At 36.5% G+C, this 19,112-nt stretch overlaps 2 protein-coding genes across 6 annotated transcripts; one reads left to right on the forward strand and one right to left on the reverse strand.

Annotated features, from left to right (window-relative positions):
* Nucleotides 1-3,243: 3,243 nt before the first annotated feature.
* LOC307012616 (uncharacterized protein) lies at nt 3,244-14,258 on the forward strand (the record flags this gene model as incomplete). Its single annotated transcript, XM_079639498.1, has 16 exons — nt 3,244-3,494; nt 3,750-3,780; nt 4,284-4,444; nt 5,288-5,495; nt 6,347-6,422; nt 6,619-6,872; nt 7,026-7,103; nt 7,279-7,352; nt 8,593-8,759; nt 9,860-10,057; nt 10,330-10,416; nt 11,123-11,376; nt 12,504-12,653; nt 13,046-13,186; nt 13,404-13,527; nt 14,041-14,258. Exons 2-16 carry the CDS (start codon nt 3,754-3,756, stop codon nt 14,256-14,258), a joined length of 2,217 nt encoding a protein of 738 aa, XP_079495624.1. The 5' UTR covers nt 3,244-3,494; nt 3,750-3,753.
* Nucleotides 14,259-14,442: 184 nt separating this feature from the next.
* Nucleotides 14,443-18,795, reverse strand: LOC307012725 (uncharacterized protein). Of its 5 annotated transcripts, none has more exons than XM_079639701.1 (8): nt 18,586-18,795; nt 18,293-18,323; nt 17,047-17,714; nt 16,904-16,949; nt 15,662-15,753; nt 15,425-15,535; nt 14,813-15,083; nt 14,443-14,739 (listed from the first exon to the last, which is right to left on the reverse strand). In XM_079639701.1, the coding sequence occupies exons 2-8, from the start codon at nt 18,317-18,319 to the stop codon at nt 14,524-14,526; spliced, it is 1,431 nt and encodes a 476-aa protein (XP_079495827.1). In that variant the 5' UTR covers nt 18,320-18,323; nt 18,586-18,795; the 3' UTR covers nt 14,443-14,523. The 5 variants fall into 5 exon arrangements, with proteins under 5 accessions (XP_079495827.1, XP_079495828.1, XP_079495830.1 ...); XM_079639702.1 differs by having other exon boundaries at nt 17,047-17,377; nt 18,586-18,794; XM_079639704.1 differs by having other exon boundaries at nt 17,047-17,272; nt 18,586-18,793.
* Between the last annotated feature and the right edge of the window lie 317 nt (nt 18,796-19,112).

The following is a 19,112-nucleotide window of genomic DNA, read 5'->3' on the forward strand; positions in this document are numbered from 1 at the left end:
CACTGTAAAAGCTTTCAACTTTTAAAAGTATTTTAAATGGTCAGATAAGCCAGCAAAAACTTTTCTTGACAAACCTTGTTTTTAGCCTATCTTTATTTAAAAATGCACACAGTTAAGGCAGGTTACATTCCTTGATTCATTAAACATAATTTAAATATTTAAATAAATCCTATGAACTGACAAAAATCACTTTCAGAAAAAAAATTTTCACCTGATGTATGATAAAACTAAAGCATTGACAGACGATCAGAATTCACCCAAGCATTTAAAGAGGTTTATAGACTACAAGACATATTAAACAGAAAGCTGGTGTGCGTTGGTATTGCCAACTTACTGTTATAGTTACCTTTATTATTCCTGCGAAATTTCTGCCTGTATAGGGAAGTACTGATGTTGATGGTGAAATGATTTGCAGAAATTTCAGCAGTTTCCTTAAGTGTGTTAGTGTTAGCCTATTTTGCAATTATTATTTCCTTTCAGTATATCACCAATCTAAATGATAGGCCTATATTCAGGTCCGGTAACACTTTATTTTAAGTTGACGTATAACTATGTACTCACTAAAGTAGTAAAAGTAAATTAAACATAATTACAAGTAACTAAGCCTAAACCAAACTCTAACCCTAACCCTATATATGTACATTACTCAGTACTTATTTGAGTAAGTACAATGTAACTACGTCACCTTACAATAAAGTGTAACCTCAGGTCCTTTTAATGGTTATTTATGGTAGTTTAGATTCACATGTACAGTAAATGCACATATTTAGCCCACAATTCTGTCAAATTCACGTAAAGATAAAATTGCTCCAGTATTCAATGAAAATAGTTTTTAGCAGCTGTTTAACTGTCAGTGGATACAGCATCATAGGAGTTAAGTGTCAGATCCAGCCAAGGTCATATGGAAGGTTTCTGATGTGGAGGCAGTGACTGTTATTGACTCATGATCACTGATAGACATAACTCTAATAGATGGACAACATGACTGAAAAACCAACGAAACTGAAATTACCTAATGGTTTGTGCATGACCAAACTCATACAATGAGTTATTATCCACGGAGAAGTCCTATGAAAGTTCTAAAGAAAAAAAATTGTTGAAAACATATATGATAAGATCACCTGACTGTATAAAGAGCGATACATGTTTTTAACCCATATGAAAGAGAAGATTGGAGCTTGTGTGTCAATTTGCTGTTTTAAACTAAGTTTCAGTCGACCAGCACCTGGCAGCTTTGGTCAAACCTTTAAGCAAAGAAGTTGCTTTAGCAGGTGTTAAACTCTTTCACCCGTCAAAGTGGGCTGTGAAGGGCTTTAAGGCTCTAAAAATAAGCAGTTGCTTTCTCTCTGCAATTCAGGAAAGATTAGAGGAATTATCAGCTTGCTGCCATGGGAAAAGTTTCATCAAAAACAATCAGCTCATCTTTTACTGCAAAATAACACTGTAAACACCGTTATAATTCATTTATTTCCCAGTAATGTCATCTTCTGTAATTATGTGCTAGTGACTGTAACTGACCAAGATGTTTGTTTTTGAAATGAAGGTGGAAAAGTGAGCAGCCAAACTCTACAGAAGACCACAGAAAACATCAAGCCCCTGAATTAGCTGAGAAATATATCAATTCCAGTAAGAGCTTAGTCTCCTTGCCAAAACTATTACTTTTGAATTTGAACTGCTTAAAAATAAATGCGATACAATTGGCACATTTCTTACTAGGAACCCAGTGAACTTCTCAGCAATACTGACTCAATGAATGGTCTGAGTCATGAAGCATCCACCCAGTCAGACATGGCTGGTTTTTGGCAGTTTAACACCATAAGCCTAACTGGGAAAATCACCAGAGCACCTGACTACAAGTCAAAACATTTCACACACCATCACTGAAGATTCAGATTTCATCATACTGTATGGCCTGCTTGGAAACAATATCAACATTGGTTACAGTGAAACATAATGTAAGTGAATGGGGGCAATCCGTAAATGTTAAAATACTCATTGTTTCAATAGAGCCACAAAAAGTAAATGATATACATGTTTACATGACTTTAGTGCTAAGAAATGTATAGTATCTAATCTATTCTGTGTAAAGTTATATCCAATTTTACAACATTATTGCCACGACAATGTAATCATAAAATTGTCGAGAACTTTACAGCTCAAATGAAACTCAAATTTGAAAATAATGAATGTGCTTTTATAAAATTATGAGCTTTACATGTTTTTTTATAAATCCTCCAAAAAATGCCCCCATTCACTTTCATTGTAAGTGCCTCATCGTAACCTGGTTTTTCTTTGCTTTTTTTTTTTTACAGAAAATGAGTAAAAATTATTTTCTCTGGCAATTAGCATTATGCCACAAATGCTGTTGACTGATGATCTTAACCTGTACTGAACCCGCAATCAGGGGCGCCGCTAAGGGGGGAAAAGTTAGGACGATTCTAAGGGCCCACGCACTTTTGGGGCCCCCAGAGATTGATTTTATAATATAATGGAATGGGTGCGGTGGGGGGCCCAACCTCATATTCTTTCATAGGGCCTAAAATTTCTAGCGGCGCCCCTGCCCGCAATATTCCTTGAATCTGGCATATATATAACTAGTACCAAGTGCTGGACAATAGACAAGCAGACCAATACATTTTCTTCACTATCTCAGAAGTGCAAACATGTTTGTCATTATTTAACTCCCTATCACTAATATTGTCTACCAGTACATGATGCCAAAGAAAATGTGTCAGAGGCCGAGCCACAGAGCAGTTAAACTGGTTTACGGCAAGTGTGTATAATATGAAGGTATTTTTGGTGCAAAACTACTGAACACATGTGAGAGCGGAATTTGTAGCTGTAGAGCATACCCACACATGTGTATCAATAAATTTGAAGTCACAGAGATTTTTTTTTAAACTTGTAGATTTTTTTCCTCTCCTACAAATACAACACAACAGTTACACATTCTCAAATTCTTCATTGCAGGTGCACAAATCGCATTCTACAAATCACAAATTAAGAAATTTGTACGCTCACATTTTTGCTACAGTTGCTGCAGTGAATATGGTGCAAAACGCATTCACACACCTGTATAAAAAATGTGAAGTCACGGACCAATTTTGCACACCCGTAAATTAATATGTGAATCCATACAATGAGAGTTGCACACTTGTGGAATATCTGGTCACAAATGCATTACTTTTCTTGGATAGTTTTCTGACATAATCACAAGTCAAATTACTACAACTGCTGCTACGAGTCTCAAACGCATTTTTTTCGCCTTTAAATGACAAGTTACGCGCGCTCTCACATTTGCACCATATACTCCGTGAAATTGGGAGCAAAAGCAATTTGTGCATCTGTGAGGCAGGGGCGGGCCCTGTTCAGAGAGCAGAGAATTTCGGCCAATCAGAAGAGCTCGTTTGAGCCGCCGGCGCGCGACCGAGAAAGGGGAAAAAAAACCGTGACCATCTTCCCGCGCTGGATGTGAAGGAGAAGGACCAATAAAGGTATGTTTATTTTCACCGTATACCGTTATATGTTTGTTTAAGTAGTTTTAATATGTGCTCTGGTCGGCTAAGTTGGTAATCATTGTTTCTTATTGTTTCACGAAATGACGTTAAGTTAACTTACACTAACGGTAATGCTAGCCTAACGCATCTGTACTATTAAGTTTGCTATTCAATCGTCTCATAATTAAAGATAACAGCTACTCTCATATTAAACAATGTATTCCTTATATTCTCTTCTGCTTTACCTTCTAGAAAAATGACAGAACAGGGTGGGTCTTCGCAGGTCAGTATCATATCAAATGTGTACAATGTTTTTCTTTCTTTTGGTTTGTTTTTGGTGGATGATAACAGTTATAGGAATACCATAGTAAAGTAAAGGTATTGTATTTGCCCAGTAGGCATAATTGGAAGCTACAGTGAGTCACAGAGTAGGTTAATTAACATTCTATAAAGCCAATGCGATTTAAAGCACGTTTTAAATGCAAAATTCCCGTTCCATGAAATATATAATCACTATTTACATAGTTTAAGAATAGTTAGTTCACTCCCATGTGCCCTGCAGTGTCCCAAAATCAGCTGACCTGCAACAGATGCTTTACCACTTAGAAACAGGCACTGCCTCCTTACTTTGTTGTTTGATCTTATATACTCTTGACAATTAAAATGATGTTGGTTTAGGCATCAGAGACAAATCGTTTGTCTATATAATCAAGACTAAATTTACATGATTCCATTTTCTAAGTACATCTAATTAAATGTAACCCAGACTTCTCTCTAAATGAACAGAAGACAAACATTGAGTCAGCAGTCCGTGTACTTCTAAACTGCATACAAAGTGAAAGGGAAAGACCTCCGTCACATCAAAACACCACTGCTCAGCCTACTGCTACTGTTCCTACCAGCAGCAGACCTGTAAGACCAGCCACAGTGCAGACGGAGATGCAAAGGTAAGTGATTGTTAGCCAAACTAAATTTTGCTTTTGGCAAAAATAACCACAATTATTGTGGTCAAAAAGTAGGTCACTCTTACTTAACACAACTTAGGAAACATTCCAGTAATCACTCAGCCCTGTTGTAAAATAAGAATATTGTGTGCTGTTCTGAATTATCTTTATTTATACAATGGAGCTGTTGAAATCTTGAATCTGATTGGTTGATGAATATTCTAGGTGTGCAATTATTTTTAGGGAAATGCACGGCTAAAGTAGTTCCAGGCAGGTCTGGAACGCATTACAGTTCCATATCACTTCGCCACATGATTTCAATTATTTCAAAGGTCAAACAGATTTCAACAGTAAAAAACAAAACAAAAGAGAACTGTGTAAGAACTGAACTGAGTGCTTAACTAATTGAGCTTGAACAGTTATATACACATACCTATGAGTCAAAGTTACATGTATTTTCAAGTAAAATTAGTCATTTATGTCTTAAGTTAACATGAACAACTGAGAAAGCAATGGAGGCTTGGGATGAGATGCATAAGAAATGAGTCCTACACACGAGCGTTTTAAGGACAAAAACCTGAAAAATTTCTTGAAATACAATATCTGAACAATGATTGTTGTATATTGTATATTGATTGTTGACTGTTGTATGAGTGGAATAATTAACTCCAGTGCAATATTTTGGCCCATCATCAATTATTCCTTACTTAATAAGAAGAAATACTCAGTTACAATGTAACACAATTTTACACAACAACAACTCAACACCGTTTTATATTCATTAATAAAATGTTACTTTGATATTTAGATTTTCACTGCTTAATAACTGTCTATGCCTCCTCCAAGATGTTTCCCATCTTTGTATTCTGGAGGCCAGAAACGAAAAAGAAAGTCATCGGATACTCCACGTGTATCAGCTATAAAATTTATGGAACTGCAGTTCTGCCTGCAACCTGAGAACACCGACAAAACCCCAAAGGATGAGGCAGTGCTCTTGCAAGCAGGTCTTGGAAGGAGGACCATAAATATGGATGAAAATGTGGATCACACAGAGGTTAGCCTTAAAAATATATAATAATAAAAAATCAACTCTCAAGACAGATATTTTTCAGTTACTGTTTCAAATCATGTGATTTCTGTTGTGGTCGCCATACTGGCAGTCAATTTTTGACATCTGCATATTGTAATGTCTTACAATTGCTTTGATCATGCCACAGAACTGTGTAACTGTGGTATACATTTTAAGTGATTTCATTGTCAGTCTGTCTAATCCATACACATTGTAATTTATCTCTTCTGATTTATCCCCTACTCTGCCTGTCACTGCTGTCTTGTGATTTTGTAGATTGATATCTGCAACAGCTGGACTGTACACCATGTTCCGTACACCAGGAATGACTGAAAGTCTTTCAGTCATTCCTGGTTTATGGAGGTGTATGAAATCATTTACATTTTTACATTTGGCAGACTTACATTGCATTATCCTATACATTTATACATAGGTATGTGCAATCCCCTGGGATCGAACCCACACCTTGCGTTGTTAACGCAATGCTCTTACCACTGAGCTACAGGAAAGCTAATCAGTCTGATTTTTGCAAATATCACTGTACATAGTAGGGCAGGGACCTGCAGATTGGCGGGTGAACCAAACAGCCTTTATTGCAGCTGGTACAGATCAGACAAACTATCAACATCTAACTTTATCTGATAACTGCCATCAGTCATCATTTAACTATTTCACCTCATAAAACACAAAAACACTGGTCGTAAAGATACCAAATCCTGACTATATGCTATTGATGATATTGATTACATGTTAACTGATGCCCCAGTTGTTTCAATTGACTGAAAAGATGGTGGAACTGATATTTTCACAATGACAGCAGTGAAAATTTATTACAGATAAGCCGAGTGCTGCTGGAAGAATTTCCCAAGATGAGAGATTTGCGTGGTGGTTGGCTGCTTACAAAGGCTTCAGGTGAGTTTTTTTTTCCATTGTTAAAGAAAACATCCAGACCTGTTAAGTATCTAGACCTGTTATATATCAGTTAAGCTCAAAAGTTTTTTTTGTGTTAAATTTTAATAAATGTAATCTTCAATAATATCATATTCCATCATACAAAGGAAGAAAAGGTCATTTGAATGAGCTACTAAAATGTTTTATGTTTTCAAAGGGGGCAGTGGACAAAGAAAAACCACTCCATTGCCCCAGGGCGCTGAAGGGTACACTGCCAAAGTCCTTAAGAGTTCATCAAACAATGGAAAAAATGTTATATACATTGTCCCTCTGCAAGAGAAAATTGATACCACCCCACTCCCATTTGACGCTGCAGAATTCGCAAGAATGCCGAAAAATGCCTGCATGACCTGTGGCAAGTTAATTCCTCTGCCACTGATACAGTTCCACATTGAGTCCTGTGGATATAATGTAAGTTGTCTTCTAAATTCTAGTTGTTTTATAAAATAAATATAACACCTCATGTCCTCGGCTATGGTTTGATTGAATCATTGTAGTGTAATTCAGTTTTCAGCTGACAAGTCATTGTTATAAAGGGTTGTTTTTTGTGTTTTATATTCAAAGAAAGATGAATTTGAAGAGGAAGCAGACCAGACAGTAGTAGACCATCCAGCAGAACAGGAGTCAGACCTTATTTGTGTGGTAAGCCATCAATGATGTTTCAGGTTAATATTAAAGCTGCAATCCAGAAACAAATTACACAGACTGATATCACAAACTTCAGTATATTTTATTCTTCGGTTCATATACTACTGTAGTATTTTCAGTTTCAGGTTTGTTAATTTTATATACCTCTTTATGACCACTTGGCCTTTAGGACTCCTGTCCAATTTGTGGAAAGCAGTTTCCTGCAGAGATCGTTGCATACCATGCAAGTTCATGTGGTGAAAGGTATCGCAAGCATGATGTAAATCAACAATCAAAGACAAAAAACCAGTGCCAGTGCTGTTATATCAATAATTTAAATTGATTCACTTAAATTTCCTTTCTGAAAAGGTGAAAAAAGCTTAATTGTAACATCCAGATTTAAAACAACTTGTATTGCTCCCATTGGCAGACTAATTAAAGTAGTCTTATAAGATATAAAATAATTCTTTGAATTAGTATGTCTTGCTATTTGTTTAGTATGTTTAGTGAAAAGCAAGGAAATCTAGATATAATTTGTGAATCATGATTTTTTTTTTTTATATAATAATTACATTTTCATATCACCCAGCATATTATTACAAAAAACATTGTCAGCCTGTTCATTATAGCCACAGAGCTAAGGCGGAGCTACAGATTAGGCGTCCCTAATTAACCCGCGTATCTAACAGTAGTTCCGCATTAATTAATTTGCACGCAAGTTTTATTTATTTTTGTACCGTGTATATTCATGCACCGAACCCGTATCGGTTCAATCCGAATACATGTAGGCTACCGTTCCACCCCTATACTTACTAAGACACCTGACCAACTCTCCACTGGTTCTCTTCAGACCAGATATTTATGTTTCTTCGATAGGAATTATTTAAATTTCTGTTTGGCTCCTCATCTGTCTCACGCCTGGGAGGCTCAGAATTGTATGTCTGTGGGCCATCGTAGGTTTGAGGGGGATTTCGGATCTCCTCAGACTCAAAACTCTCCATACTTGAATAGAACTTTGTTGGCACGTCTCCCTCTTCTGACGTCACAGCTCAGCTGTGTTTAAAAATATGATCTTGACAGAAATGGCTATAAAGTTTACTGTAGGGCAATTACAGTAATAATTTTAATGATAATTACATTTTCATTCAGACATCTAAACATTATTTAATATATCTAAAAAAAAACTGACATACTTTAATCTTTAATTTGGTGTAATGTCATGCTTACACAATTCTAACTTTCTTTAAAAGTCCTCACTGTAGACTGCACATCATATCATATTTACTGATTGTAGTTATACATTACTGGGCTTTTAGAAATCATAATGCTTTCAGATGCTTGAGGGGTAGCTGATAGGTTAGCTTCATACAGACTGCAATCAGGTGTGTCACATGCACAATGCCATGTTTGCAAATATCTTTTGTGTAATAATCTGAGTGTGAGTGTAAGTGTAATTTTGTTTGTTATATAGATTGTTCATGTGTGTTTATGTTTTAATGTTAAGTTTTGCAGATATTATTTCCACATCTACACTGCCTGACTCTGAAAGCAGTGCTGGTGCCTCTTTTTTCTCTGTCGACTCAACACTTCACACAAGACCAAGCACATCAGCTACTCTTCCAGTAGAGGATATGCCATTAGGGTCCAGACCTGTACAAACTGATGATTTGGGTTAGTGTTGATTTATTCATTAGTTCTTAATAAGTTAACTCAATACAGTTGGACATTATTTTGAAACATGCTGTAATTGTGAAATGTAAATTCCCAATCTACAATGTAGACATTGCAAAATGTCTGACTCAGACTGGTCCACAGTTCTTATATATTCATACTATTTAGACCGCTGTAGCCATGCAGACTGTGTTGTTTAAGGGTTAGTGCACCCAAAAATGTAAACTCTGTCATTAATTCTTCTCCCTCATGATGTTCCAAACCCGTAAGACCTTTGTTCATCATCAGAACACAAATGAAGATATTTTTGATGAACTCTGAGCTTTCTGGACCAGCCATTGAAACTTGAAAAGGCAGTAAAGACATGGGATATACTCCATGTGACTCCAGTGGCTCAACCTTAATGTAATAAAGCGACGGGAATATGTTGTGTGCAAAAAAAACATAACAAAAATAACGACTTTATTCAACAATCTCTTCTCTTCAGCTTCATTCTCTTACGCTGTTCACTTAGTAAACACAGTCCAGCGCTTCAGGTTTTACGTCAAATCGCTGGCTCGTTATTGGCCGAGGCTGGTCACATGATCACCACGACACGTGTGCCAATAATGAGCCAGCGTTACTATGTGAACAGCTTAGGAGAAGAGAGAAGAGATTGTTGAATGAAGTTGTTATTTTAGTTTGTCTTTTGCCCACAAAAAGTTTTCTCGTCGCTTCATAATATTAAGGTTGAACCACTGGAGTCACATGACTATTTTAACCATGTATTAACATGTATTAACTGCCTTTCTGGGCCTTGAAAGTTGCAATGATGTTGCTGCCTACGGCTGGTTCAGAAACCTCTCGGATTTCATAAAAATATCTTCATTTGTGTTCCGAAGATGAACAAAGGTTTACGAGTTTGAAACGACATGAGGGAGAGGAATTAATGACAGAAAATATTTTTTGGGGGGTGAACTAACCATCTAAGTGTATGAGCCTGTGTGGTTTACAGTACATTATCTCATGGAGACTTTATTGACTCAATTGAGTTGCAGACCATGTTGATTCAGACAGCTTGGTACTGTGGCTTTAAACAACTTTTCTGCTTTCATTTCCAGCTTGGAAAGGCATTGTCAGTCCAGAACTGGCTGCAGACCACTACAGAAGACAGTGGCTGCAAAAAAAAGAAGACGAGCCTACCCTGAAAATTAAACTAGACATCGGAGAAGATGTAGAGGAGCAAGAGGGAACGATCCTCAACTTCTACAAGGCTCCCTACATTGATTGGGCAAGACCGTTCCAAGCTAAATTACAGGGTACTGTAACTTAACAGACAGTACGCTGTACATATGATGTACATCTTATTGGTTTAATTACATGTATAAGAGCATTGATTGTCTACTCACTGCTTTCATGCTTTTTTCCCTTTCTTAAGATCATATTCTAAAATACATTTTGAGCATATACTGCCTAAATTTAATATTTTCACATAATGGGGGAGAGTATTGGAGAAAATGATCAATACATTTTTGTACAGTATATTAGTGCACTCATTTGACTTTGTGTTTGTAATTTCTTGTATTTTCAGGAGATTTGGCTATTGGGGATGGTGTGAATCGACACTTTTTAAGTATGGTAATGCACAAGTTGCAACATGGTTTTACTGTTGATTTTGGTAAGTTTACTGGACAAATCTGGCATAAAAATAATAAATTAGCTAAATTAAGTTCTTAAAGATTTCTTTTAGGGTGTGTTCATACTTGTAGCTTGGTTCGCTTGGTATGTTTGGTCTGGACCAAAAAAAAAAAACATGAATTCCTCACACACACAAACACAGATCTGCTGCATGGATACGCGGTTCTGATGCATGTACCGAACTGTGATGGGCAAACTTGTGACAATGACGAGAAAGAAATTATATGAGTGAGCATTCTGTCCTTTTTAGGGTCTTATCTTCCTGGTCTTGGTTCGTTTACATGTTCTCACTTGGCATGTTTGGTTCAATTGCTCTGTTAGTGCAGTTCATTTGTATGAGTGTGAACGCTGCCATCTGAACCCTGGTGCGCATCAAAAAAGCAGACTGAGACCGCTGAAAAGATGAGTCTCAGTCCACTTCTAAACAAACTGGTGTGGTTCAAATGACCAAACAAACTAATCAAACTACACTACAGGTGTAATTTCACCTCAGAGCAAAATTTTACATTGTGTGTTTTTGTTTACAGGTAATAATAGTTTTTTTAAAAAAGACAAGATGTTAGATCAGATGCTGTTTTTGCACATACAGATTCTTTATATCACTCATTGTATACCTTTAAACTGGGGACTGTCAAAAAATCTAACTACATACTAACTAAATCTATGGTTTGATTATTTCCCTGTAGGAAATGCATGCGGCACTTTACTCTTTGAGGGCCAACCTGACCATCTAATCCCTTCCACCTCACAAGTTTTGGCGCAGAATGAAATGTTTATCATGGCAGGGAGAATGATTGGCCATTCTTTTCTGCATGGTGGACCTCGTCTGACAGGTCTTAGCCCTGCAGTTCTTCATGTGCTGTTAGGTGGAACACCCCAGACAGCCACCATCACACTAGAAGATGTGGCAGATCTAGACATCAAGGAGACCATCAGACCGGTATGTTCCAAGAAGTGCAATGCAATCCAGTATATATATATATTTTTTTAATTGCAGATGTGAAAGTGCATATTGTCAGCTTTAATTTTAGAGTACATCCATATCAGGTGAACTGTGTGGGAATTGCATGTCATTTTATTCTAAGTACACATGTTTTATCTTAACAAAATTAATGAGACAATTCAATAGAATCTTGATACCATGAGATGTATGACTGGGTTCCTATGCAAAAGTATGGAAAACACAGTTTGAAAAAGTATGGAATTCGAGTAATTTGTGTAAATTAAAGAATTTTAGTAATTTCCTGGTCTGGACAAGTACGTCAGAATGATAAAAAATGGTTTACCAGACTATTGCACCGATTTTTTTTTTTTTTAAATTAACTATATAGCCTATATATATATAGCATTTTAGGTTTCAGAAAAGCAATTTAAAAAAAAGAAGAAAATAAAAATATTTACAGATGACTACTAAATACTAGATATAATGCTGAAAGTAATGATATTAGAACTGTTTATGTTAAATATGGTCTGAAAAATGTTCGGAGTGGTTTGCAAATTTGAGTCTGAAAAAAGTACGCCTTTTTGTAGGAACCTTGGACTTAGTTACAACTGCAACAAATTCCAAATGTAACCACCACATACGGAATCAAACCTAGATTTTTTCATATTTATTTAACATATCTTTATTGCGAGGATTTACCCCTTGAGATGAAACATCTCGTTTTCGAGGGGATCCTCCAGTACATCAGAGCAACAAAAAAAAAAAGCAGCAGAGCAAATATCACGGTCAAAGACAGCACAACAAAATACTTTTATACTTTTTCATATAAACTAAAATTAAACGCAACTAGCCAAACATCAGGCATCAGATGATTGATCACTTACTCTTGGACACTGTAAAGTGGGTCAATGTTTTAAAAGGTTCATAATTCGAACAGAGTTCATCAGATATGAATGTACCTTAAAATTAAAGCTTGACCAGTCTCTTCTACTGAGAACGTAAAATATGTTGCATTCCATAAGCCAAAACAAAGCTGTCATTGTAAAAATAATTTAGACTGCTCTATATTAAGTGGTATATACAATTGATATGTAATTGTGATGGGTCTCATATCGATTTGAAAGCTCTTTGAAGATGAAGCATCCAAGAACCAATGCTGTGGACTCACTGAGGATCAGAGGGCAGCTGTAAATGAGTTGGCACTGGCATGGGATCTCCCTGTATTAACAAAAACCAACAGGACTTGGCTTCTTCACAATCTGCTTCAACATGCAGTAAGTCCAAAGTTCCAACATTTAAAAAAATGAAGGATTTGGTCATTTGGGTGTATATTTGTCCCATCTAACTGGACATTTTCATATTTCAGACATGCTTTGTTCTTTTTTTGAATGTACATTCCTGGTTACTTTTCCAGGCCTAGTGGTAATTTGACTTTTTCTCGTAGTTTGTATGCAACTGAAAAGGGCTTAATTGTGTCTCTAACCCTTTTCCAACATCTCCAGTGCAGTAATTTATGAGTAAATTTATGTTTCCCACAAATAAAGTAATTGTTTAAATATATGAACATGAGAATAAAAAGGAAGTAAACACTGTAACAGGGCACTCAGTAACTTTGTGAGCACATAAAGACAAGGTAACGCTAATTTTATCCTTCTGATATTTTGAGGTTCTTGGACGAAATGCACGCCAGCTGAAACAGTTCAAGCAGGGATTGAGGGAATCATTGATTTTGCCACTTTTGGAATCTCGACCTGACACAGTGTTAACGGTTTTTCCACGTCAGTCAATGGCTGAATGCAGTGCTGAGGTATTCCACTTTTTGTCCAACAGTAATTTTAATCGGAAAAAGTGCCATCTGACAATTTTTGTAACTATGTATCTTAGTATCAAGGAATATTTTTTGTTGTTATTGGAGCAGTTAGAAATGCAAATAAATGGGACACAACACATACTAAGCCACAAAATAATGAAACCAGCATGTGGTTATAAAATGTGTATAGTTGTCATAATCATCTTGTTCTTAGGTTATTCTAGACCACATTAAATGGCCTGATGAAGGAGGGTTGGAGGATGATGGAGATGACAGTGGGTACTCAATTGACATCAAATGCAGAATTATGGGGTACTTGCGTCAGTTTATGAAAACAGGTAAATTGCATACTGATATTCGTTTTCCTATGTAATGTCCCATCTAGTGCTTTCCACTTTTAGTGTTAAACAACTACCCGCATCCACCTGACCTCACTCATCCCACACACATACAATTTCCTTTAATATAAGGATTTTGTAAAGGTACCTTATGGAGGAATAAATTATGTTCATTAAAAAAATTCTATGCATTTTGATTTTGAATAATTCTTATTGGTTTATAGACACCTATTGAGAAGGTGCGTTGTCTGTTTGTGTACAACGCATGAAGAAATAAAATAATTATAAGATCTGTTCCTCTGCCATGCTGAGCACTTGTTTTGTCCTACTTGTGAAGTCACATCAACAAAGCGTATTTACTCAATTATACAAACATGTCAGACACCATAGGAAAAACATGTACACTAGACTTTTAACCTTAACATGCTTGCAAATTAGCCAAATATTTTTTTTACTGCAACATGTAGGGTTAGAGACTCAGTTTTCTTGTGCTTTGGCTCTCTTTATTTTCAGTGTCTCAAGAGCAGCTGAAACAACTTGTCAAGTTTTGGGTTGGATGGGAGATACCCATGGCTAACATGAAAGTGGAGGTGGTTAGAGCGGAATATCCCACTTCATCCACATGCTACCGCATGCTTCGCTTGCCAGGTTACTACAAGAGTTACAGCGAATTTAGTGTTCATTTAGAGAACTGCATTGCCACAAATGACAGTGGGTTTGGATTATTGTAGAAAGTGGAACGCTCTGAATTCACAAGCTATCTCATTTCATTGTTTTCCATTAAATTTTAGCTTAATAATTGAAGAATCTTACCATTGTTAAGCATTGATCAGTTTTTCAATGTTCCAAGACGTTGAAATGTTGGGTTTTATTGAAACGGTTTAGAGTTGTGTACAGTTGTACAAATGCATTTACAATAAACTTGATTTAAAAAAAAAAAACATGAAGTTGTGTCTATTTGATTTTCATAGGGAATTAAAGTTCATACAGATGACCCTACACATAGCCAATGCTGTGCATATACTCCAGCGCAGCTAAATATTTATCTACTCCCATGCATGTTGAGGGTCCCATTGGGTCCACAGCAGCACTAAGTCCAGCTAGGCCATCAGGTCTCAAAAGGCAGTCACTCTCAGGGACATGGACACCAGAGTTGGGATCACAGGGTATAAGACCACTACTTTCCCAGTCAACCAAAGGGATCTGCAAATCCTGTAACATAAGTTGTCAATACTTCATCTGCCACAAATGCATGCTGTTTTGAGTATAATTAACAAACATGTACCTCATCATTGTACTCTTCAGAGTTGTGCTGTAGACCCATGTGCCACAGTTGATTAGGAGTGAGATTTCTCTCAGTTGAAAGGGGGTGATTGTCCCAGCCATCTCTGAATCCATCAAGCTGGGCTTGCAAGCGGGGAATAAAAACATAATGGCAGCAGAATAGATGAACACTACTGGACAGGTCAAGTAGACCATCCTCTTCCAGCTGGTGAAGCACATTGTAGAAGTGGCATGTGACCGCTGTGAACACATCTCGCCAGAGACGTTCAATTCTGTTAAAAGCACATACATTTATTTCAGCATTTAGAATATTCCTGTCCAGAAATTGTAGCATGCAAATAAAAAAAGGACTATTACAACAAATCAAAAACTATGGTTAATGCAATATTATAGTCCTTTTTTTAATCAGTAAGAGCAAAGTAAATACTGTACTCGTGTTAGGCAATTGAGGTGAAAGAGGATTCTAATCCTGACCTTGGTTTGGTATTAGCAAGGTTTAACAAAACATAAAAAGTTGTGGATCATCCAGATAACACAGTATTAAAAAATAAAGCATATGTAAACATTTTACCCGTTTATATATATATACATATACACATATATTCATGGTTACCTCTGATTATGTACACTTTTCCCTGCAATGAAGCTGTTTCTCCCGGATCCCCGGATGGAGAACATGAAGCGGGCCACATCAACATTTTCTACACCATGGTCACCACGAACCCTTAAGAAGTAAATGTGCCAGAATTTAAGACTGCAACTTTCAGTTGATATAAGAGGCCATTTAAACAAAGGACAATCAGAGTGGTACAGTTAAGAGTAAATATATACATTTAACTATAATATTGACCTTTGTGGTAAGCCACATCTCTCAACAGCTTCACTGAAGAAGGCAAGGGTAGTGGAGGCCTTGTTGTTATTGGCAACACCAAGATACATTATCTACAGGAATAATACAGAACAAAATCAAACCTTTTAATTTTTTAAGTTTGATTAAGTTATATATACTCTTTAACCAAATAAGTGGCACTGCCATTACATATTTAAAACAATATCTTAAAAAAACCTAGTTGTATATATATATCATTTGAAAGCTTACAATCTCTAGTCTGATTTTCAAAACAAATTACAGGGCAGTAATTTATCAATTTGCAACAAGAATATTTTCATACTTAATTTTGAAATCATGACAGATTGGTAAAAAATGTCGGTTTGTTTTCATGTCAAGCGTTTAAAAGATAACATTTATAAAACATTTTTGAGAAAAACATGTCTGAAAATGTTTTAAATTTAAATAAATATATATATATTATCCATTTGTGATGCGGTGAGCTATTAACGCACATAGGTTATGCGTTTATTAGAGGTTAAGTTCAAATCAAATACTTCCAAACTGCCCATACTACTTCTGAATAGGATGTCTACTTCATAAATTGTAAGAAAATTATGGAAATATATGGTTCAGATTTCACAAACCATATATAGCAATGGATATATATCCGCTTCGCGTCGTGACCGCATTACCACCTCGGGTGTGCATTATTTTTCTAATAATTCAACGGCCTGTCGTCAATTATTCCTTACATATGGTTCCGATTGCACAAACCATATATAGCAATGGAGGCACCCTTATATGGTCATCAATGGAGCTTGGATGTCATCTAGTGAAAAACGTACTGCGCCCAAACAAAATCTCACTAAAAGCTCATTTTTTGAGATATCAACCTTAAATTTGTTCAGATATTTGGCTTTGATTTTCAGTTTTAGAGTCAAACATATTTTGTAAAATATATATTTTATTATAAAAATTATATTTTTACATTGTATATGTTCATATATATATATATATATATTTTTCATAATTTATTCCACTTCTACAATTATCTGCCAAATGTCTTCTTAAAAACAAGACCAAACCAACCATATGTCTATATTACAAAGAACGCTTGAATTTCACCCATTTAAGTTTAGATAGGCTACTTTATTTTCATGTCTATGTGAAAAACGGGGTGCAAGTTAAGGGGTTAAGTATTGTTATGCTACTGTTAAGATATACTACAAAAAAAGGCCTGCATCAAATAATTATCAGTACCTTTCTGGAGAAGCCATCAATTCCTCCGAATATCACCATATTGTACCTTAATAGAGAAAGTGAAAAAAGTGTATAAACATCCATAATCTTACTTTTATATAGAACTAGCCCTGCAATAGATTTGTTTGAAAAACACAACCAACCTTATAAGTTTGTGGTTTGTGTCGATATGCATCAGTGATCTGGGGCCTGGGACAGAGTATGTCCGGCGTACCACACACCGCAACTCTGACATTCTTGATACAATCCCTGCAGTGTCAACTCTGTGCATTGATGCACGGACCCTCCGCCACTGAACTCGATGTCCCCGAGCCTGCAGCAGTCCCAACATCATTCGATATCCGGCATGTGGGTTGCTGGAGTGAATGTCTGATACCAGAACGTCAAGTTCCTCATCAGTTAAGTCACTGTACAGACCCCTCACAGATAATCCCCAATCACTCATACGTCTCTGCAGCGTCCACCTAGAAACCCCTACAAAATTGGCAATGCACTTCACAGATAGGCCCATACTAAGAAGCTCAGCCACATATTCCTTGGATATTATAACTCTGGGGCGGCCACTATTTCCCCTCTCCAGAGAAACTGTTATACATGTTTCCTTGTCATTTTGCTCAGAGACTAGGTGATGTAACTCCGTAAGGGCATCATACACTGCTTGAGGGATCTGAAGTTGGCTTGATACTGCACTGAGTACAACAAGCTCCTGTGAACATACAAACTCCAAATAATCTAGATCCAGAGGGGCACGATCAAGGCAACTTGATAGTCTGATGAAGAGCCTGTCAAGTAAATGACTGAGTAGCATTTCCTAGAGAGAACAAAACTATTACAAAAACAATCCTTCTAGCATCTCAACAATGTTGGCTGCCTAAATGATATTATGCCAATAAACAATTATTAAAACAAACATGATTATACTATAATAATTTATACGTTTTGCATAAATCAAACCTGAAATAAAAATATTGGAATTATGTTATAGTCATGGCACAGAGAAAAAAATGATAAATATGACCAAAAAATATTGCACGTCTAGCTTAGTTTTGTGAGGCAGTGCCTGTTTCTAAGTGGTAAAGCATCTGTTGCAGGTCAGCTGATTTTGGGACACTGCAGGGCACATGGGAGTGAACTAACTATTCTTAAACTATGTAAATAGTGATTATATATTTCATGGAACGGGAATTTTGCATTTAAAACGTGCTTTAAATCGCATAGGCTTTATAGAATGTTAATTAACCTACTCTGTGACTCACTGTAGCTTCCAATTATGCCTACTGGGCAAATACAATACCTTTACTTTACTATGGTATTCCTATAACTGTTATCATCCACCAAAAACAAACCAAAAGAAAGAAAAACATTGTACACATTTGATATGATACTGACCTGCGAAGACCCACCCTGTTCTGTCATTTTTCTAGAAGGTAAAGCAGAAGAGAATATAAGGAATACATTGTTTAATATGAGAGTAGCAGCTAGCTGTTATCTTTAATTATGAGACGATTGAATAGCAAACTTAATAGTACAGATGCGTTAGGCTAGCATTACCGTTAGTGTAAGTTAACTTAACGTCATTTCGTGAAACAATAAGAAACAATGATTATCAACTTAGCCGACCAGAGCACATATTAAAACTACTTAAACAAACATATAACGGTGAACGGTGAAAATAAACATACCTTTATTGGTCCTTCTCCTTCACATCCAGCGCGGGAAGATGGTCACGGTTTTTTTTCCCCTTTCTCGGTCGCGCGCCGGCGGCTCAAACGAGCTCTTCTGATTGGCCGAAATTCTCTGCTCTCTGAACAGGGCCCGCCCCTGCCTCACAGATGCACAAATTGCTTTTGCTCCCAATTTCACGGAGTATATGGTGCAAATGTGAGAGCGCGCGTAACTTGTCATTTAAAGGCGAAAAAAATGCGTTTGAGACTCGTAGCAGCAGTTGTAGTAATTTGACTTGTGATTATGTCAGAAAACTATCCAAGAAAAGTAATGCATTTGTGACCAGATATTCCACAAGTGTGCAACTCTCATTGTATGGATTCACATATTAATTTACGGGTGTGCAAAATTGGTCCGTGACTTCACATTTTTTATACAGGTGTGTGAATGCGTTTTGCACCATATTCACTGCAGCAACTGTAGCAAAAATGTGAGCGTACAAATTTCTTAATTTGTGATTTGTAGAATGCGATTTGTGCACCTG

The sequence above is a fragment of the Phoxinus phoxinus genome, assembly GCF_949152265.1.
Source record: "Phoxinus phoxinus genome assembly, chromosome: 16".
NCBI lineage: Eukaryota > Metazoa > Chordata > Actinopteri > Cypriniformes > Leuciscidae > Phoxinus > Phoxinus phoxinus.